The sequence below is a fragment of the Capricornis sumatraensis genome, chromosome 22, assembly GCF_032405125.1.
Source record: "Capricornis sumatraensis isolate serow.1 chromosome 22, serow.2, whole genome shotgun sequence".
Classification (NCBI taxonomy): domain Eukaryota; kingdom Metazoa; phylum Chordata; class Mammalia; order Artiodactyla; family Bovidae; genus Capricornis; species Capricornis sumatraensis.
The window spans coordinates 32,507,264-32,528,098 of NC_091090.1; the positions used below are offsets into that span (position 1 = coordinate 32,507,264).

The 20,835-nt window shown below is 47.0% G+C and overlaps 2 protein-coding genes across 2 annotated transcripts; one reads left to right on the plus strand and one right to left on the minus strand.

The window, feature by feature from the left end:
* Window positions 1-426: 426 nt before the first annotated feature.
* On the plus strand, window positions 427-6,981 carry ZFP57 (ZFP57 zinc finger protein). The gene is made up of 4 exons (XM_068994174.1): window positions 427-552; window positions 1,010-1,136; window positions 1,808-1,912; window positions 2,753-6,981. Exons 1-4 carry the CDS (start codon window positions 427-429, stop codon window positions 4,021-4,023), a joined length of 1,629 nt encoding a protein of 542 aa, XP_068850275.1. The 3' UTR covers window positions 4,024-6,981.
* Window positions 6,982-7,294: 313 nt separating this feature from the next.
* On the minus strand, window positions 7,295-14,866 carry MOG (myelin oligodendrocyte glycoprotein). The gene is given in 7 exon segments (XM_068994141.1): window positions 7,295-7,346; window positions 7,348-7,395; window positions 7,397-7,463; window positions 7,793-7,813; window positions 9,316-9,429; window positions 13,331-13,678; window positions 14,782-14,866. Coding segments are annotated over 7 exon segments (735 nt in total).
* Between the last annotated feature and the right edge of the window lie 5,969 nt (window positions 14,867-20,835).

Below are 20,835 nucleotides of genomic sequence, written 5' to 3' on the forward strand. Positions count from 1 at the left end.
TTGTTCCTCACTCCCCCTCTTACTGATAAGTTTTGTTTCTCTCTGACCTCAGGTTCCTGGAGGTGGGCAGCAGCTAGAAGCAGGGTGACGCAGAAGGCAGACGACACCTGCAGCGCTGCAACCTGGCATCACTGAATAGTGACTGCTGAGCCAAGGGGGACCAGGTCCCTGAACTCTGTGGCTGAGGCTTGAAGGGAATCAAAGGTGTTCTCAGTTGTGAAAGGAGAGTTTGGACAGCAGAACAAAAAAGGAAGATAGCCCCCTGGAGCAGATATCTTTGACACAGGAGGCCAATTCAAACCCCTTGCAAAGGCCTTTGCCAGGTCTCTCCATCTCCTTAGTCGCTGGAAGGTAGATAGCCCCAGGATGGAGCCTAGTCAGCCTTGCGGGGCAGGCCAGGCATGGATAAAGCTTAAAAGAGATAGCATGGAAGAGAAGGTGTCTGACCAGCCAAAGCCAGTGGAACCTGAACAGAAGCTGCTCCCTCAGGTGGATGAGGAGGGTCTGCCGAAAGCCCAGAAGGGAGAGGGCTGGTGGAAGGCGTGGGTGAAGGTGAGGAGGCCAAATGAGAGGAAGGGAGGGAGGGCCCGGGTCCTGAACTCTAGGAGCTCATTCACCCATTATCCTGTCTGCAGACCAAATGGAATCTCAGAGGGTTCCAAGCTGAAAAGCATCCAGGAGAAGGGGCTTCAAGTCCTTTTTTCAGATTCCACACCAACCTGGAATCCTTCGAGGACTACTTGCTGAAATTTATCAGAGTGGCAGCCTTTCATCCTTCCTGCTTGTATTCAGTACATACCCCTCCCTTCTCCCCCTGCATTGTTCTCCCTTCCTCTCCACCCTTCCTTTCCTCTCTGTACATTAAATTTGCTGACTTTGTACTTGTCTTTTCCTGTTCCTATTTCTTCCCTCCTTCCGTGGTTTTTCTTTTCTCTTAGTGTTCTGAACCTTTAGACTGGATGTCTGTCTGTCTGTATACAAACTCCCCGAATCTCTCCTGTTCTTTCAGAAGCCAGTCACCTTTGAGGATGTGGCAGTGAACTTCACCCAGGAAGAGTGGAAATGTCTAGATGCCAGTCAGAAGGTCCTCTACCAGGATGTTATATCAGAGACTGTCAGAAACCTGATGTCTGTGGGTAAGAGGCTGGGGTTCCTCACAAGCTTTCTGTCCCAGGCCTTTGGAACATCTGGTTTCCCTGGATAGGTAGATCAGCTCACAGTTATCTTCACTGATCCTTGGTTTTGGTTCTTTATATTCCAGGTGGGAAAGATTTGGGTTACTAGGCTCAGGGTGAAAGAAGGAATGAAAGCTTGCGTGAAGGCAAAGATAACACTTGGAACATGATGACAGTGTTTTCAAAGAATGCAAATCTGCCTATTCATCCAGCCAGTGTTTACTGAGTCATTTGTCTTACGTGGGCTTCCCTGGTGGCTTAGAGGTTAAAGCATCCGCCTGGGATGCGGGAGGCCCCGGGTTCGGTCCCTGGGTCGGAAAGATCCCCTGGAGAAGGCAAATGGCAACCCACTCCAGCACTCTTGCCTGGAGAATCCCATGGAGGGAGGAGCCTGGTAGGCTACAGTCCATGGGGTCACAAAGAGTCGGACACGACTGAGCGACTTCCCTATTGTCTTATGTACCTGGCACTTTGTTGGAATCTGGCCTTTTGTGTGTCTCCTCCCAGCACTTAAGTGTCCCAGATTATGGCTCTTAAACCACAGCTATGCAAGAAGGGAGCCTGTTGTCCCCATGAGGTGTGAAGGGGCTGAGCCTGGGACCTCAGCTCTTCTTCTCCTTCCCATTCCCCAGATGGAATCTTTCTGTCTAATCTAGATCTGATTGCCAAGCTTGAGCAAGAAGAGAAACAGTGGGAAGCAGATCTCTGTTCCCCGAATGGAGAAGGCTTTCATTCAGGTGAGAATTGCGGAAGGAGAGAGGAGGGTGAAAAGGGCCTAGGACCTGCCTCAGGAGCATGGAAATGCCTACGAGGAACAGGGCTCTGTATCCCTGGCCCTAGCTTGCATCCTTCCTGCCTGGACATCACCTGCTCAAGTCCCCTGGCATCAAGAAGATGAGTATCTGAGCCATTCGGGACAAGTGAATATCTTCAGTTTCCAGAGACTGAGGGATTCCATGTCAGTTGCTTATGGCAGTGATAGCCTCTTGATTAAAAAGTTCTTCCCAAGAGAAAAAGAAAGGGATAGGAGATAAGCTTGATGCCGAGTTGGACTAAGGATGACTTGTTCCTGAGAGTAGAATAAGGACTTGAGAGAAATTTAAGTCTGAGCTGACCCCACTCCTGGTTTGCTGGGACAGTTCTGGTTTATGCTTCTCACCTCAGCTTGATTCTTAACATCACCTCTGGTCATCCAAGTGTCCCATTCCTCATGATATATTATGAGGTCACGTGGATATCTGGGGTGTCTGGGAGTGTGATCAATATTGCAAATGAGAGGAATTAACACACACATTGTAAATAAACTATACTTCAGTAATTGAAAAAAGAAAACTGAAAAGAAATGGATTGCCAGAAATGTGGTTAAAATTTTGATCTCCAATATTGTTGGAAGATTCCAGTTAAATTTTTTAATGCTTTTAATTTGAAAACCCAAAAGTTTATTCTTATCTCTGGTCTCTGAGGTGTAAGAGTGAGGGTGAATGTCGGGTGGGAGAGGAAGCAGTGTGGGCTGAACAGAGAGCTGTGTCAGGGCTGTCGTGATGAATCCCATCATTCTTCCTCATTCCCTCCAGGAGGCGAGAAGGAGGAACGCCAAGAACAGAGTCAGAGTTTGGGAGATGAGGGGACTGTTGATGACAAGAAGGCCTCCCTTGCTCACAGAGGCTCGGGCCCAACCTCTCCTCCAACTGGGTCCCCGGACAAGACACCAGCGTTGCCAGAATCCTGGGCTCGGCCAGCCTTTACCTGTCACACCTGTGGCAAGTGCTTCAGCAAGCGCTCCAGCCTTTATAACCACCAGCTTGTTCACAACAGCACCCAGTGTGGGAAGTCCTTCCAGAACCCCAAGGACCTCAGCTCCGGCCGGCGCAAGCAACTCAGGGAGAGGCCCTTCTGCTGCTCGCTCTGTGGCAAGACCTACTGCGATGCTTCTGGACTGAGCCGTCACCGCCGTGTCCATCTGGGCTACCGGCCCCATGCGTGCCCCTTCTGTGGGAAGTGCTTCCGGGACCAGTCTGAGCTCAAACGCCACCAGAAGACGCACCAAGGCCAGAAGCTGGGGGCTGGAAACCAGAAGCATATTGTGAGGACTCTGGATACCAGAGCTGGATTACAGGGGCTGGCAACAGGGAACCATGCACCAGTGGCTGGGACCCAAGGACCCACACTTAAAACCAAGGGTCCCAAGACTCAGCCCCAGCCGTCAATAGACAAGAACAAGGCACCTGCCACCAAGAACCTGGTAATCGCTCAGGCCCCAGTTATTACAGACCCAGAGCCTGTGACCAGGACCCCAGCCCCAGAGCCTGTGACCAGGACCCTGGCAACCAACATGCGAGCCACACGCCTGAACACCAAGTCCACCTCTCACCCAGAGAAGCCTTCAAGACGCAAGGTCTTCTCTTGCCCTCATTGTCCCTTGACTTTTAGCAAGAAAACCCGTCTCTCCAGTCATCAGAAGGCCCACTTCACAGAGCAGTCCAACCGCTGCTTCCACTGTGGCAAGTCCTTCACTTTATTCTCCGGGCTGATCCGGCACCAGCAGACTCACTGGAAGCAGAGGGTCTACTGTTGCCCTATCTGCGACGTCTGCTTTGGGGAGAAAGAGGACCTTTTGGGTCACTGGGGGGGCTACAGAAGCAAGGGGCTGTTCCTGGGCAGTCCCCACAAGTGCTGGGCCATCCTGGGTCAGTGGCTTGGCTTCTTTCCCAATGCCTCTGCTGTGGCAGGGAAGGAAATGAATCATTCTCCTAGATCCAGACCCTCAGGAAAGGGGAGGAATGGAGAGGAAAAGGCACGCAGAAGAAGGAAAGCAGACAAGGCAGTGAAGGTCTTGGAAGGGAAATGAATGGCCTGTCTGCCCGAGGTCTTTCTCTGTTTGGTTTTCCAGAGGAATGACCTCCAGGGTAAGGAGACTGGGATAAAGGAAGAGAGGTGAAGGGATAGTGGAGGACATACAGAAAAGAAAGGGGACAAGAAGTGGCACTTGGAAACTTGTATTGTTATTAATTAGCACCTAGCTTGTTTCTTTGTGTCTGATAGACCATCAAGTAGTAATTGTTCAAAAAGACAGTGGATCTCTATTAGGTATGAAGATGAGAGGTAAAGGATGAGAGAAGGGAAAGTCTGAGGGGCCCATCTGGACGAGGTGTGGAAGTAGAAGGGAGGTGTTTGAAAACAGGTGTGTTGCTCCGTTCTCATCCCTTGCTCCCCTGGCTCCTCGTTGAGCTGCCCAGACAAGATGGAGCTCTGGCCAGCACTCCATGGGTTTCTCCCCAGGTCCTTACTCTGCAGGTCACTTGGCTCTCTCTGAGATATTGTGGACTTTTCCTGCACCTTCTCTTCAACCCTTCACACCCCTCAGCTCTGCCTACCAGCGCTGAGATTTTGGAAGAAATGACCACCATTTGCAAAGCTGATGTGTTGTAATTTGCAACAAGGAGGTTCATGGCAGAGACCCACTTGTCTGTGTTACTCTGCAGCACAGGTGTCCCCTGACAGAGAGAAGAACACCTGCGTGGCTGTAGCCCGAGAGGACTTAAGGTGGAAGACAGAGTAAGGAGCAGAACGATGTGGGCAGCAAAAAGGGGGAGAGGAAGGAAGGAGCTGGGGAAAGGGACAGACAAGGTAATGACAGAAGAGAAGTCGATCCTGTTTGGAATTCAGAGCATTCCTGGAAATGCAGATTGCAATATCCCCGCAGTGAGGAGGGAGGCCAGTAAATGTGCAACTCAGTGGATGTGACATCCCCAAGGACTGATCCTTGGACCAGCCAGGCTCTTCTCCATCCCAGCCAAGATACGGTATCCTTCAGAAGGGGTTTCCTAGAAGGAGGAGAAAATAACTTGAAAAAGGTGTCAACAGTTCCTGTCATGAAACTGTTAAACCAGAGAGAAGAAAGACCCTGAGGAGCCACCCAGCATCAGAGGTGAGGCCCAGGGCAGCTGCTGTAGGGAATGGATGAACGAATGGGAGAGGAGGCAGTTGGAGCGGGATTCCTGACAGTGGGGCTCCTAGCTGGGGCAGATCAGGCAGCAGATGAGAGCGCCTTCAGCTCCCATCATCCCCCAGGGGGAGACATCCCTCCACCCAGGCCAGCCCCTTCCTTTCCTCTTGGATTTTGATCCCTCAGTAGCCCCCTCTTTCCCTTGCTGCTGCTCTCTTTCTCTTTTGCTCTCAGCTTATAAAAAATTGAAGAAAACTTACTTAGCTCTTCAAGAAATTGTCCTGAAAACAAAGAGAAATGGGTGATGAGCGGAAGATGACTGGCTCCTCCCACATCCACCCTGTAGACTTTGTAGTCACGCCCCTCCCCCCTTCCACTAAGAGACCCCGCAGATCTCAATAAGTGGATCGCTTCTTGGATTCTCTGAGGAGTCTGGGGTTGGCCATGGGGACAGAGCAGGAAGGACATTCCGGCTCTGAATCTTGAACCCTGCTCCCATCCACCCTCTTTATGTTTCCCATTAGGGCTGGCTTGATGCCTCCAGCTCAGTGGTCCCGTGTGCTGCCCCAACACTGCACCTGCTAGTCTGCGATGTAGCCAGTTATAGCAGATGATCAAGGCCACCAGGGGTCCGAGAACTGGCACGATGACAAATAGGGTTATCTTCCAGCAGGGCACCATCAGGAAGTGGGGATCTGAATTGTTTGCCACAAAACAAACAGGATGAACATGTGTTCCCCCTGGTGTTGCACCCACCCCTTCCATTTATTATTGCATTTCTTTGGGATTGGGGGTGCTTAACCTGGGTCCCAAAATAGTTTGGATAGAATCCAGGGAGTTCATGAATTTGCATGAGAAAAGCACTACATTTTTATTTTCATTAACTTCGGACTGAATTTAGCTTTTTCTTCCTGGAAAAGGACTGTAGGTAACAAATCAGTTATCAGTGGTACCTGTGACTTTATCACCAATGGAAACAGCATTCCCATCAGAGTTTTCTTAAGTCTCAAAATACTGTTTATCAATATTTTGAAATACCAGATTGTTAGACTTGCCACTACATTTTATTTAATCTATAGTTTTGTTATTTAAAGAAACATTGGTTGCTTTAATCACAAATTTGTTTATATTTCGATAACTTTCAAAGCAATGGTTTTCTTTCTAATCATATGTGTTGTATTTTATGTGTACATTTCAAAACATTCTGGGAAGGGAGAGGTTTGTGAGGCTTCACCAGACTGTTGAAGAGTACAGAGTTAAGACCTTTGTTATTTGAATCCTGTAAAACAAAGGTCTTGGTCTTCCCCTTTGAGTTGGAGACTGTGTGTGTTTTTCTACACAGTGATTAAATGCCAGGGTGGAGCCAGGGGCACCTCCAGCCTTCAGAAGCAAACACTGTTTGGGAAGGCTGCTCAGGGCAGGGACTATATTAAAATTTCTGCAACATCCACTCAACAAGTATTCGGGTGCCCTTCTGTTGTAGGCACTGTCCTTAGGTGCTAGGTGATCTGCAGTGAACAAAAAAGACAGAAACCATATACTTGGGCCAACCTTTTTTTTTTTTTTCTTTGCTGTGTGGCGTGCAGGAGCTTAGTTTCCCCACTAGGGATCAAACCCGTACCCCCTACAGTGGAAGTGCAGAGTCAGTGGACTGCCAGGCCAGCATTCTAGGGGGGATGTCTTCACTTCCCCCACTAAGTCTTCCCCGAGGAGTCAGTTACTTATTCTGTACTCATGAAAACTCATTTTTCCTTGTGATTTGTCAATGATGTATATGTACTTTCGTTCACCAGTTAATTTATGTGTATGTATCACTTCCCCAACTAGACATCAAATTGATGTGCAGAGGCTCTGTTTACCTCTCCTTTGTAATTCCTGAAAAAATAAAAGCATGTACATAAAGTATTTGTAATTCCTAGAATGAGTTACCATTGGGAAGCTGTTAGTTATAGTTCCACACATGAAAGTGTGTGCTTGTGTGCTCGGTCATGTCCAACTCTTTCCGACCCATGGACTGTGGGGTTTTCCAGGCAAGAATACTGAAGCGAGTTGTTATTTCCTCCTCTAGCGATCGTCCCCACCTAAGGATCGAACCCACATCTCCTGCATTGCAGGCAGATTCTTTATCACTGAGCCACCTGGAAGCTCTAAGTGTTATTAATTAATAATGCTATTATCTAACCAATCTTAGATACAGATGATGACATTCAAAGAAGGAACAAGAGGGAGAAAACCAACTGGGAGCCGGGGGTCGTTATGTCCCCAGGTGACAGGAGTGAAACACCAAGCTGACCTGGGGGGCTGGGTATCCCAGAACTTACCAAAAGTCCGGTGGAGATTCTCTGAAAGAAGAAAAAATGCAAATAAACTTAGTAGTGCACTCGCAATGATCCTTTCTCCTCTGAGCCTTTGTTATTTAATCACTTTCAATTGTTTGTAGTTGTAAGTGGTGCACAATGATGGAGGAAGGGAAGCTGTAGGATTTTACTTCTGCTCTCCCTGAAGGCAGGGAAGAGGAATGAAACTTTGTACGTCTGGTTTTAGGAGTTTTAAACAGTGAAGTTCTTGCTCCAAGGGAGCACAGGGTGTTGGGACAGAGGCAGAGATGGTCAGAGAAAATGACCATTTCAGTTATGGGGAAGGTCTGGGAGGGAAGGTGCCTGGAACTCACCTATCTCTGCCCAGAGTTTTCCTAAAATAGAAAAAGGCAACATTGTTAATTCTACCTCAGGCAGTAGATGGAGACCCGCCACACCCACTGTCCTGGGCCTTTGTGCAGGCTCTTTTCTCAGCATCCTGGGAGCATCGTTAGAGAGAACTATATTTGAATCCCGGGCTTCAGGCTCATTCTTTGGCTATTGCCTGGGTTAAAGAAATGGAGAGCCTCGGTAGACTGCAATGTCCACCAACACCCCAAACCAACCATTACCTCCCCCACTGCTCTCTGCTCCTTTTCCTGCTGGTTCTGGGGTCACATGGGCACTGCACCCCGCTGGGTTGTCAATTTGTTAATCTAAAGCTGCTTCCCATCTGAAGGGGGAAAGAAGGAACTGAACATTTAGTTGAGCAGCTGCTTTGTGACTGGCTCTGTATTAGGCACTTTGCATAACACTGTCCTCTACCTTCTAGGAGGGAGGGTGTTATCTCTGCCGGGCACAGACAAGGCAACTGAGACGTGGAGGGTTCTGGTCATTGAGCTGGACCCAAACCCAGGCTGCCCAGTTCCACTGCTGCTGCTAAGTCGTTTTAGCCGTGTCCGACTCTGTGCGACCCCATAGACGGCAGCCCACCAGGCTCCCCCGTCCCTGGGATTCTCCAGGCAAGAACACTGGAGTGGGTTGCCATTTCCTTCTCCAATGCCTGAAAGTGAAAAGTGAAAGTGAAGTCGCTCAGTTGTGTCCGACTCTTCACAACCCTATGGACTGCAGCCCACCAGGCTCCTCCGTCCATGGGATTTTCCAGGCAAGAGTACTGGAGTGGGGTGCCACTAGTCAGGTCCTTTCTCCTCAGCCATGTGGGTGAAGAGGTTACTGAATATCTGGGATGAGGTCATGGGGAGAGAAGACCCCACCAATATCACCCCTTTATATACTCCAAACCGTCCTTGCTGCTTTAGCCTCATAGGAATGGGAAGGGGAAGGAGGTCATATAGGCTTTGGTTTTGGGAACACTTGGTGGAGGGGAGAATCTTGTCATGAACACTCTTGGGCACAAGAGGCAGCTTCAGACAGCTGGACCCCAGTCCTTGGTGTTGGATGGAGAAGGAGAAATGCCTACTGTGTGGTAGGGACTTTTACTTAGAGTATTTTTAAACCTAATAACACAGACCTGCCAAATTCTGAAGCTGACACTCTCCCAGAAGGATGAGCTGCTGTGTATGCTACAGGGGCCAGAAAATAGGGGTTTCAGTTTGAGCTCTGCCACTTACAAGCTGTACCAGCTTGAGTAAATCTCTGAACCCTCCAAGCCTCAGTTGCCTCCTCTGTAAAATGGGATTATTGCATGTCAGCCCTACCTCTTATGAAAGCTAAAGGTCCTGTTGCCCAAATGATATTTACATTCAGCAAGATATAAAACTTGTCATTATGGAGTTCTGAACCCAGAAGTCCCTCAAAAATAGGTATCAGCTGACCAAACTCCAAGAGGCCAGGCACTTCAGGGACGGTCCCCCGCCAGCCGCCCTCCAGCCTGTACCTCGGAGTCTGCGCTGCAGGCACAGGTAGACGAGGCCCACGGTAATCTGTAGCAGGAGCACTGGCAGGACGGCGATGAGCACCAGCACGCCGGGGTTGATCCAGTAGAAGGGATCTGAAAGGCAGAACCAGGGAGGCCCCGTGCTCAACCTCAACACCCAGCACAGGGCTCAAAGATGACTCAGAACTGACATATGAGCTTAGGCTTAAAGGAAAAGTGGTTGTTTCCAGGCAGGGCCAGTAGTTTAGAATGACAGAAGTCTATATATTAGGCAAGTCTTGGAGAGTTTTGAGAACCACAGAAGGGACTTAGATCTGACCCTCAAGGTCATGGGGGCACTCTGAAGGATTCCATGATGAGGAGTAACAAGATCTGACACACTGCAGGATGGGGGGGCGGGGGTGGGGAGTCAATTAAGAGGCTATGATAATAGTGAAAGTAAAAAACATGAGCCTGAACTAGGACAGTGCAGGAAATCGGAAAAAAAAAGTCTTTTTAGTAACTTTTAAACTGAAATGTAGTGTTTCTTTCAATTATGTTTGTAGGTAACATTCTGAAACAATATGAACAGAACCTGAGACTTTGTCATCCCTAAAAAGCACAACTATTTTCATATCACAGTTTGTGCAGAAATCTCAGAATATCACCTATGGTCACCGTTTTGAAATGACACTCTGATCAGGGCCACCCCATATCTTATTTAAAAGTAACCTGGAGCAACACGATTTTGATAACTATTTTAGTACAGGTATGGTATTCATTTCAAATATCCTTCTCTGAGAAGGGGTCTGTCAACTTCACCAGTGTGACAAAAGGGTGCATGACGCAAAGAAAAGTTCAGAACCTCTGTTCTGGAGATTTTGAGAAAGTGGAATCTGTGGATTTGGTAGATGTGGACTGGAAAGGGTAAAGAGAGAGGGGGTAACCTTTGCCTTTCTGGTGCCATCAGTGCCCATTTTAGAGTCTGCCCTTCAGTGCCTCAAAGTTCTCCTGGTGTAGTCTCAGCATGCAGGGACTGCGCTTTTCATTTTGTCCTCTGCTTTAGGGGGCTAACGGCTTCCCTTGTGGCTCAGTTGGTAAAGAATCCGCCTGCAGTGCGGGCGACCTGGGATAGATCCTGGGTTGAGAAGATCCCCTGGAGAAGGGAAATGCTACCCACTCCAGTATTCTGGCCTGCAGAACTCCATGGACTGTATAGTCCATTGGGTCGCAAAGAGTCCCACATGACTGAGTGACTTTCACTTACTCACTTAGGGGGCTAAATAAAGATACTGACATCAGGGTAGGCATTATGTCACAGCAAAAAACCTCAAACTGGTCTCTTAGGTAAAAACACCACCCTTCAAGCTGCAGTGTCAGGTTCTTGTCTGTTACTGTGTCCCCTAGGAGAAAACACAGTCAACTCTGCTTTCAAAGTTCTTATCGGAAGTAACCTGGAGCAACATGATTTAGCAATTACATACTTTAGTTCCTTTCTTTGTACGCCTTTTATATTTTAACAAAGGGTTAGAATCACAAAACGAGAGAAAAGCAGACATTGAGAGACTTCTGATGTAAAGTGATAAGTGAAATGTGCCTGACAAAACAAATCAAACCTGAATCTGACGGTGCATATTCTAATCGATGAGTTCATAGGAAATAAAGGGTATGGAACACCATGTTGAACAACATGGGAATGAAATCATGGAGAGCTCCACAGGGCAAATACCTACCTGTGTATCTTGTCTGGATTGGATTCAAGCAAACCAACTGCAAAAATGTATTTATAAAATAATCAGAAAAATGTGAACACAGACTGGGTATTAATAAGAATTTTTGTTACAGTTTAAAGATGTAACTAATATTTTGGTTACGATTTTGTTTTGTTTGATGAGTTTTTTCTGTTTGAGACATACATTCTTGAGGATTTAGCAAATGACATGATAATGCTGTCTAGGATTTGCCTGAGTAATTCAACTGGGGAGGAAGTTGATGGGTGTGGTTGAATGAAACAGGTTGTCTGTCCCTGGTTCATAACTACTGCAGTCAGGTGATGGAAACTGGGAGGCTCATAAGAATCTCTCTACTCCTGGGAGTATTTTACAGTTCCATAATGAAGAGTTTAAGGAAAGGTTTAGAGACAACTAGTAATAAAATCATAAAAGTGACAAGAAAAATGTAAAGTTGGAAAGTGAGATTAGAAACTCTTTAGAGAAAAGGAAAGGTAATTACACCTGAGAATCCCATGGACAGAGGAGCCTGATGCGGGCTACAGTCCACGGGATCGCAAGTGTTGGGCACGACTTAGTGACTAAACCACCAATTACACCTGAAATTTGGCAATCACATGCTTACTGCATTTCGGTCCTAAATTTGTCTTGGCTTCCTGGAGCCACAGGCTAGGTGAGTGGTCCCTTATAAAATACTCTTTTTTTTTTTTTTTTTTTAAGACTCTTAGGCATGCAGATTACGAGACAGGAGGAAGTGGGTTGGATTATGGAAATCCACCCAAAGGAAAACTTTCTCCCCAGGGAGGTTTTTTTTTTTTTCCTCCTGAGGGAGTGGGGATGGGAAATGTGGGGGAGGTAGTTTTTGAGCAAGGAGGAAGTTACTGAACAGGAATGAGGAAAATCAGCCAACTGGAGAGGTCCTCACTCTTAGACTCCCTTGCAGGTAAAAATCCCCCAGTAAGAACAGCTGTATGAAGAACATTCTGTGCCACACAAAGCTTTTTTCACATGCCTGAAATCCCTCCGTAGAAACAGTGCTTTGTTATCCCACATACAATGCCATCTTCTGGTCCCAGCACTGCGACAGCGGCCCTTGAGACACAGAAGTGATCGATTGTCTGATGTTTGTGCTGCAGGTGGGGAGGAGGGAAGGAAAATGACCTGAGGCTCTGGCCTCAAAATATTTTTGATCCTCAATTAAATAGCAATTAACTTTCAAATCTCCCCCTCCTGGTGCACATCTTAACTCCTCAGGGACAGACAAAACAAAACAAAGTTTCAAAGTCATCCATCACACAAAACATACTGCAATGAAATTCTGGAGAAAGGAGGCAATGGAGGTAAAATCTACAGGTAACATCTCTTTCTATGAATATATTCAGACATTTCTTCTACTTGTTTAACTCACTTGCAGCTATGTTTCTCAGGAATATATTCTTCAAAAATGTACCTCATCTATTAAAACACCACAAACACATCAGCTGAGGAATTCATTGTAATAGGATTTGATCAGTTTGACTCCTTAGGAATAGGGCTCTTATTCATAACAAATAAATAAAAAGACAATACAAAACAAAACAAGAAGGGGAAAAGTCCACTTGGATACTTTGATTAACTTTTAGATAATTCATATTCCCCTTGAGTAGCACAAAATAACACAAAAATAGATTGTTCTGGATTTGCTGCCTGCATTTATCATTTTTTTTCTATTTAAAATAAGAAGGTTTCCCTAGGCATACCCACAAATGTATACATTATGTATACATTTTTATATAAATGGATACATATGATGATATGGGTAAAATTACAGTCTTTTTTCTTTTTGTTGGATCACACCCTATCCTCCCTTCTTTTCCCCAAAGTGAACCATATTAACTTTCTTACCGATGTCTTTTTATGTTTCTTTGATATAAAACATAAGGTTTTGTCCTGTTCCCTATATTCTGTAGCTGTCTTTTATTATCAAACAATACCTTGTGAAATGCCTCCAGGCTGTCTGGCCCTAAAGCAATTTTTTACATGGATCCATGATATTCACTATATGGATAACAGTGTTTACTCAGTCACTCCCTACTCTTGAGTCTGGACTCTGATTCTGGCTTCTTTCTCATGTAGAATAATGATATAGCAGACATTGTAGGCATATGAATTCCCACGTGCTGATGTGTGTATCTCTATGAAGTTAATTCCCAGGAGCAAGCTGTTTGGGTTGAAGGATCTCATCTCCACTGAGAGAATGGTCAGAGGCTCAGAGGAAGGTCTTGGCCATCGATCAGGCGATACCTACTGATACACACACTACTCACCTTCTACTTTCAATTCCATTGCTGCCTCCTCTTGGTAAGAGTGATCTCGGAAGAAGCAGGTAAAACCTCCTTCATCTGAGAACCTCACATTCCGGATCCTGAGGGTCACTTTCCCCTCCCCAATGGTCTCTTTTAGCAGCTGCGTGCGGCCCCGGTATTCAGGTGCCTGCTCTTCATCTTGGTCCTTGCCATTTCGGTAGAGATGAACCACCCTGGAGAAGGGGGGCCGATACCATCCCACCTCCATGCCTGTAGCGTTCTTTCCTGGAGATATGCGACAGGGCAGTTCCACTTCATCCCCCACCAGCGCCCGGATGGGGTGTCCTGGTCCTATTACTCTGAACTGTCCTGTCCAAGACACCAAAGGAAAGAAACTGAGCGTTAGAGGGAACCTGGACAAACAAGTCTTTCATGGGAAGGAAGGGCTGCTTCAAACAGGGATAGAAGAAGAAGCTTGATTTTTAAGTGGAATTCTAGAGCCAGGGAGAAGCTCAATATTTCTTAAAGGTCTCTGGTCAGAGAGATACTGTGAGTTCCCTGCATAGACCATTCTAGCCAGTGGTATCCCATCCCTTAGGAATGCAGCCAAGCATTGCTCAGTTTAATGGTCCCGTGGGCCTTCCTGTTCAGACTTGGCCAGATTGATTCTTACACTCCCCTTAGCGGTTTTGCTTTGGCCACTTCACTGCTATCACCTCTCTATCACTTCTCAGCTCTCTGTCCTGTTCACACCCTGGTCCCAAATTCTTCTCTGAGATCACCCTAGAGGTGGCTCTATTTTCTTCTTCATTTCCTCTGTATCTTCAGCCCTCTCTATGGCTCCTGGACCCTGCCATACATGCTCCCAGTCTGTTTTCATCTGTGGGATGTGTCTCCTCCTCAGACAGGGAGCAACTGGGAGATGAGGCTGCTTTCTCCATTAGACCTGCAAAGATTTCCTGAAGGCATGCATAGCCCCCCTCTGTTAGGTGGCTCCTTGAGGTTGGGAATGTGTCTTCTGAGAGCAGGGCTCCTCTGTAAAAACTTATTAGTGTCTGATCGTGCAGAACAGAACTCTCAGAACAGAACTCTCAGACGTGACAAGACACTTCAACAAACATTTATCGAGGTTTACCATGGGACAAGTGTGACTAAGCATGTTATAGGTTTCATCTCATTGAACCTTGACAGCAGCACCAAAAGGTTGTTATGATATTCCCTGTTTGATTAAAGATAGGTAAGAACCAAGTTCAGGGAGAGCCCTGAGTTAAGGTCACATGATGGAGTTGGGGTCCCTTCTGAAGGCTGTAGGGAGGCTCTGAAGTTGTCTGAGGGGAATTACGTCAGCACATCTATGTTTTGGAAAGATCACTTGCATGGCAACTTGAGGATGTGTTGAAGGAGGTGAGCCCAGGGAACTAGCCTTTCTGTTCTCAGAGTCTCCCCAGGGCAGGAATAAAGAGAAATCTTACCTGCAGAGATGGAAGTCAACTGGAGGAAGAGGAAGAGGAGGGAGGGGAGACAGCTGGGCAGAGAGGAGCTCAATAAACTGGCCATCTCCACTGTCGGTGGGGACAGAGAGCCCCTGCAGCAGGGTCAGGCCAAGGAGTGGCCCTTGGGGTGCATGTCCCCACCCCTGAAAAAGTCCTAGGGGAGGATCGGGGAGGGCAGAGCTGCCCTGGCCCTGCCTCTTCCCCAGCAGAGCCACAGCTGTGCTCCCAGGCACAGCCCCACGTCATCCCTGCCAGGACTTACACAAAAGGGCTACAGAGCCAGGGGATGACCAGGGTTTGCCTTCCCCACCCCCTCGGAGCCGGAGCAGAGGCTGCCTGGTACTGGGCCTTCCTCCCCCACTCCCTCCTGGCAGCCAGCCTTCCAGGGGGCTTCCAGGACTTGACCTGTTGGGATGAATCACTCACTGGACCTCAGGCTGGAGCTTGTCCAAGTGATCTGCAAGGTCTCTCAACCCCTCACGTCCAGGCGCTAGCCAAGGGAGAGGGATCTGTGTTGGATTTTTTAAAAAATGAAGAGGAAACATTTAGACTTAGTTTCCTATTTCTACCATCTTCTGTCATCACCAGGCCATTCATTCCTCTTGGTGTCTGACCTTCCTCTCTCTCACTGCAAATCTAAATGCCCTTCCTTATGTTCTGATGTGTTGCTTGGATTTAGTTAGCTTCTCCCTCCCAAAGAATATTAATACAGTTTGGAAAGTCACAAGTCGAGTATCACGAGTTGATTGCCACCTGTGCTTGGAGAAAGTATTAGAAGATCTGCAAAGTCAGTGACTGTCAATCAACACAGGCACTGAGGACAGACCAGCAACCAGGATGCATCCTCCAGCCGGGGCATCACTCTCGTTTCCTCCATGTCACAAGGAAAGTGAGATCTGGGGTGGAACCTGCATGGAACAGACCATGGGGTCGCAAAGAGTCGGACACTGAACAACCAAATAAACAAATAAGAATCCATTTTCCTTGCATTGGAGGGTCCCAACCACTAAGGAAGTTGCCGAGAGCTAGGATTTGAAGTCACTCTACCTCTGAAGAGCTCATGCCCCTTACCTCCATGCCCTCGACTGCCTCACATCTTTGTAAAGGGGGTGGATTTCTGGAGCTGGGGTGAGCAGTCCCTTGGATGACATGGTCTCTGGACAAGGGGAGAGAAGGGAAACAAAGCTGGTGGTGTTGCCATTTACAGAAATCGTTATAGGAGCCTCTGGGTTTGCTGAGCATGGAGCATGGTGTGGTCGTGTCTAACAACCCTGTGCTGTTGGTCAGGCTGGTCGTGACGGTCAGCAGTTAATTGTTACTTTAATTCTGTGTGGCATATGTTATGTGCTCTTACAAATATTCTTCAGTTGTTTCTTGCTCTCCTCAGCAGTGTCCATTTGAGCCACACCTCTCACCAGGTCTGGTAACAGTCTGTGTACACAGTCATGTATGCAAAGTGACATGCTATAAATATGTTAATGTATATGTTAATCAACACACTATCCATATGTGAGATAGTAAGCACTCAATAAATGGGAGCTTACCTAGATGTTCCCTAACAGCAGTACTGCGTAAGTTTTTCTAGAGAATGTGTAGAATATGGATCATGCACTGTTCTGCCTCTTATGTTCGCTTAATAATGCATAATCCCACATTAGTATATAATATAGCCCTCTTGAACTTTGGAAAATGGATTCTTATTTGTTTATTTGGTTGTTCAGTGTCTGACTCTTGGCGACCCCATGGTCTGTCCATGAAATTCTTCAGGCAAGAATACTGGAGTGGGTTGCCATGCCCTTCTCCAGGGGATCTTCCCAACCCAGGGATCGAGCCCATGTCTCCTGTATCTCAGGCATATTCTTTATCATCTGAGCTACCAGCTACTAGGTTACATATAAATGTATTCCATTAACTTAAATTAATAAATATTTAGCAGAAATGATGTGTGTCAATCCTTATATTAGGCTCTGATTGTAAAAGTTTCAGCAGGACAAAGAAAAAAGTTTTTGTTTTTTTTTTTTCTTTTTTGGCCTGTAGCATGAGGCTTGAGGGATCTTAGTTTCCTGATTAGGGTTGAACCCAGACCTCCCTCAGTGGAAGCCTGGAATCCATGCCACTGGAAAGCCAGGGAATTTCCAAGAAGATTCCAGCTTTCTCCATGGTTTCACTCTTGATATGTCACGGTGGCCTTGTTTTTGTTTTTGCTATTTAATGTTGCATTTCTTCAGGCATAAGGGTGAATGCAGGCCTTCCCACATGCCTAGGGTCCCGTCCCTCTACTGGGCACAACACATGTGTATGCCTGACTCCACTTCTCTCCTGTGCCCAGGCTCCTGCTGGGGGGCACTGAGGGTGGCAGTGGTTCCTGGGGGGAGTTGAAGACATCTGAAAACCAGTCCTGGGGAGATTAAGAAGCGAGATCAAGCTTGAATCTAGGTCCCAAACCCTCAGCACACATTCTATTACCCCACTGGACTTCTTTTACAAAACACAAATTGAAAGAAAAGTGTTAAGAATTTCAAGATAGTGACATAGAGGGCAATTCCCTGGTGGCACAGTGAAGACTCCATGCTCCCAATGCAGGGGGCCTGGTTTGGTCCCTGTCAGGGAACTAGATCTTGCATGCTGCAACTAAAACCCAGAGCAGCCAAAAAAAAAAAAAAAAAAAAGATAGTGACACAGAGCATTAAAGCCCAAACACAGTGCTCCCTCCTAATCATGGGGTCCTGTGCAGCTGTGCTGGTTGTCCACTGCCCTCTGTACAGGTGCAGTTAGCTCAAACAGCATGTGCAGTTGCAGTTTTAATAAATTGCCCTGCACAAAGCTGTATACTCTGTACATGTGAATATACTATAGCTCAGCTTTCTCCTCTGCAAGTGGAGAATGACATCTGTCCCATTAGGACTGTGAGCAGAATTACAGGAAGGAACCCACGGGAACTGTGAATGGTACACAGTAAACACTCTGTAAGTGCCCTTATTTGCTCTCACTTGCAGTGGTTTTTTTCTTCTGGAGCTCCCCCTAGTGGTACGAATAGCAGGAGGAAATTGATATTTTCCGCTTTTGTGGCCTTATTTTCACAGTACGCTGCTGCTGCTGCTGCTAAGTCGCTTCAGTCGTGTCCGACTCTGTGCGACCCCACAAACGGCAGCCAACCAGGCTCCTTCGTCCTTGGGATTCTCCAGGCAAGAATACAGGAGTAGGTTGTCATTTCCTTCTCCACACATGTGCTTAAACTGGTTTGCAAGTTCCTAGGAGACTCAATAACTGATAGACTGTAAAACGTCTAATTTCTATCCATTTAGCCCAATGTTTCATGGGTCTACAGAAGAAATGCGAACACTGATCTGAGTAAGCTGATGCAGGTATCCAGCAAGTGAGTCCTTGTAGCCAAAAGTTTACGTTTTATCTATCAATATTTCTTCCATGTTTGTGTCTTCTTTGTTATTATTCTGAATTTCACCACCAATATTTTAATTTTTCAAAAAGAAAAGCATTCAACTTGTTATGAATCAGGTGAGTCAAGCATTTAGGCTTGCTACCCACCCCGTCCCCTGCCCCATAAATGGGAATGAATTTGTGCTGATTTTGAGCAAAATGTAATGAAGAGAAGGCAATCGCAACCCACTCCAGTGCTCTTACCTGGAAGGTCCCATGGGTGGGGGAGCCTGGTAGGCTGCTGTCCATGAGGTCGCTACGAGTCCGACAGGACTGAGCGACCTCACTTTCACTTTTCACTTTCATGCATTGGAGAAGGAAATGGCAACCCACTCCAGTGTTCTTGCCTGGAGAATCCCAGGGATGGGGGAGCCTGGTGGGCTGCCGTCTATGGGGTCGCACAGAGTCGGACACGACTGAAGCGACTTACCAGCTAGCAGCAGCAGCAGTCCTATGGAAGAGGCGTTAAGCTGTTCTGAGGCTCCTCTTGGAGTAAAACAGGTGCAAGTCAGAGCTAGAGTTCAGTTCAATACAAAGGAGAATCTTCTGTCCATCAGACTGAGGGAGAGAGCGGGCATCCCATTCCTGGACGTCCTGCCAGCTTAGAATGGCAGGTTAGGCTAGGTAACTCTAAGATGTTTCTCGTAGCTGTACAACCTTACAAGAATATACATTTTCTTCTTTCTTCCCCTTTCCTCCTCACTTCTTTCCTACCTCCCTAATGCCTTCACTTTTTGCCAACGCCCACTAAAGATGTTGCAGGTGAAGGCCCAGGAGGCGCTCCCAGTCTGCCTCGCAACAGGTGACGTATACGGCTTTTGCACCGAGAACTGGTTGCCAGGAGCCCTTGAGGGGCGGGGAACAACGCAAAAGCGAGGCGCCCTCAGACCGAACAACAGTGACATCCAGATTCAACCGGGAAAGCTTTTCTTGCTCTTTCAGTTTAGACCCACCTCCCTTGGTTACCTAACTTCCTCCTCTGTCTCTTTCCTCTCCTTTTGTCGACCCTGGATTAAGGAGCCCTTAAATGCTGCGGCGCCAATAGCTCAGGAGAGGGAAGATCCAGTTGGCCCTTCTGGCACCTGGCCGAGTCCCTGAGAGCACCCGCCTGCGGATGGCCCTTCTGTCCCTACGCGATTGCTCCTACGAAGGAAAACGTCGTGGCCATTTTGGAGCTGAGAGACTGTCTTTTTGCCCATCATCTTAGAGTCTGGCAATGACAGTCTTTTTTCTTTTTTTCACCTACCAGAGAAAACTACACGGAGAGAGAATTCTGTTCGGAATTCGTACAACTTTTTCAGGGCTCCCAATATCCCTGCTCTAGAATATGACAGACTCTCTCTCTCTCTCTCTCTCTCTCTATATATATATATATATATATATATATATATATATATATATATATATATATATATATATATATGCCTAGATGCTCAAGTGCAAATGCCAGCTCCATGCAGCTGATTGATAAACATGCCAGACTCCAGTTTACTAGTCTGTGGGAGAATGTTACCTTGGATAGAAAAAGAAACCTCAGCTTCTTTAACTGTAAAATGGGAGTTATGGGGTTGATGTGAGGATTGAATGAGACAAGGTATGTAAGGTACTTAGGTCTGTATCTGACTCTCAAAGGCCATAATAACACCTTTTGTGCAGGGCCTGCCTGGGCATAGAAAATCCAGCCATGAGAGCAGGACTCTATCTTGTTTTCCTTGTATCCTCCTAGGCTGGAAGAAGAGGGATACATAATAGAATATGGTTGTGTAAAGAATAAATGAAAAACTGGAATTTTCACCTTCAGATTGCCAGCCTTTGTAGTCTCCTCTCTTTCAGGCTGTGGGTTCTGCCTTCAGGCACCTTCTTGCATTGTAATCCCTTTAGATCAGTATTTACACTTTTACTTGGTCTATGATCATACCAACTTGTTAATTCAGAGGTTAGTATTTTTGACTTTTGATCTTGAGTCCTGGATTAAGGGCTTTGTGTGATGAGGAGCTTCGGGTGTCTGCTTGCCTGGAGGGAACTATTTTGAGGGGTAGGGATGACCTATGATAAATGGCTTTGGTTGCTTTTCAGGGGCCAAATGTGGCTTACCTGAAGCCAGGATCTCCTCGCCCTTCCCCCTCACCTTTGCCATCCCTTAATATTATACCCAGGACTTCCCTGGTGGTCTAGTAGTTAAGAATCCACCTTCCAACGCAGGGGATGAGGATTTGATCTCTGGTTGGGGAAGTTTTTCCAGTGGTCGTGTATGGATGTGAGAGTTGGACTGTGAAGAAAGCTGAGTGCCGAAGAATTGATGTTTTTGAAGTGTGGTGTTGGAGAAGACTCTTGAGAGTCCCTTGGACTGTAAGGAGATCCAACCAGCCCATTCTAAAGGAGATCAGCCCTGGGTGTTCTTTGGAAGGAATGATGCTAAAGCTGAAACTCCAGTACTTTGGCCACCTCATGCGAAGAGTTGACTCATTGGAAAAGACTGATGCTGGGAGGGATCGGGGGCAGGAGGAGAAGGGGACGACAGAGGATGAGATGGCTGGATGGCATCACTGACTTGATGGACATGAGTTTGAGTGAACTCTGGGAGTTGGTGATGGA

What these genes read in the sequence shown, in the direction of transcription:
- ZFP57 (XM_068994174.1), top strand. Translation starts at nt 427, where the DNA reads ATGGAAGAGAAGGTGTCTGACCAGCCAAAGCCAGTGGAACCTGAACAG. An exon ending in CAGAAACCTGATGTCTGTGG is followed by an intron (nt 1,137 to 1,807) that starts GTAAGAGGCTGG and finishes CCCATTCCCCAG; the next exon opens with ATGGAATCTTTCTGTCTAAT. An exon ending in TGGAGAAGGCTTTCATTCAG is followed by an intron (nt 1,913 to 2,752) that starts GTGAGAATTGCG and finishes TCCCTCCAGGAG; the next exon opens with GCGAGAAGGAGGAACGCCAA.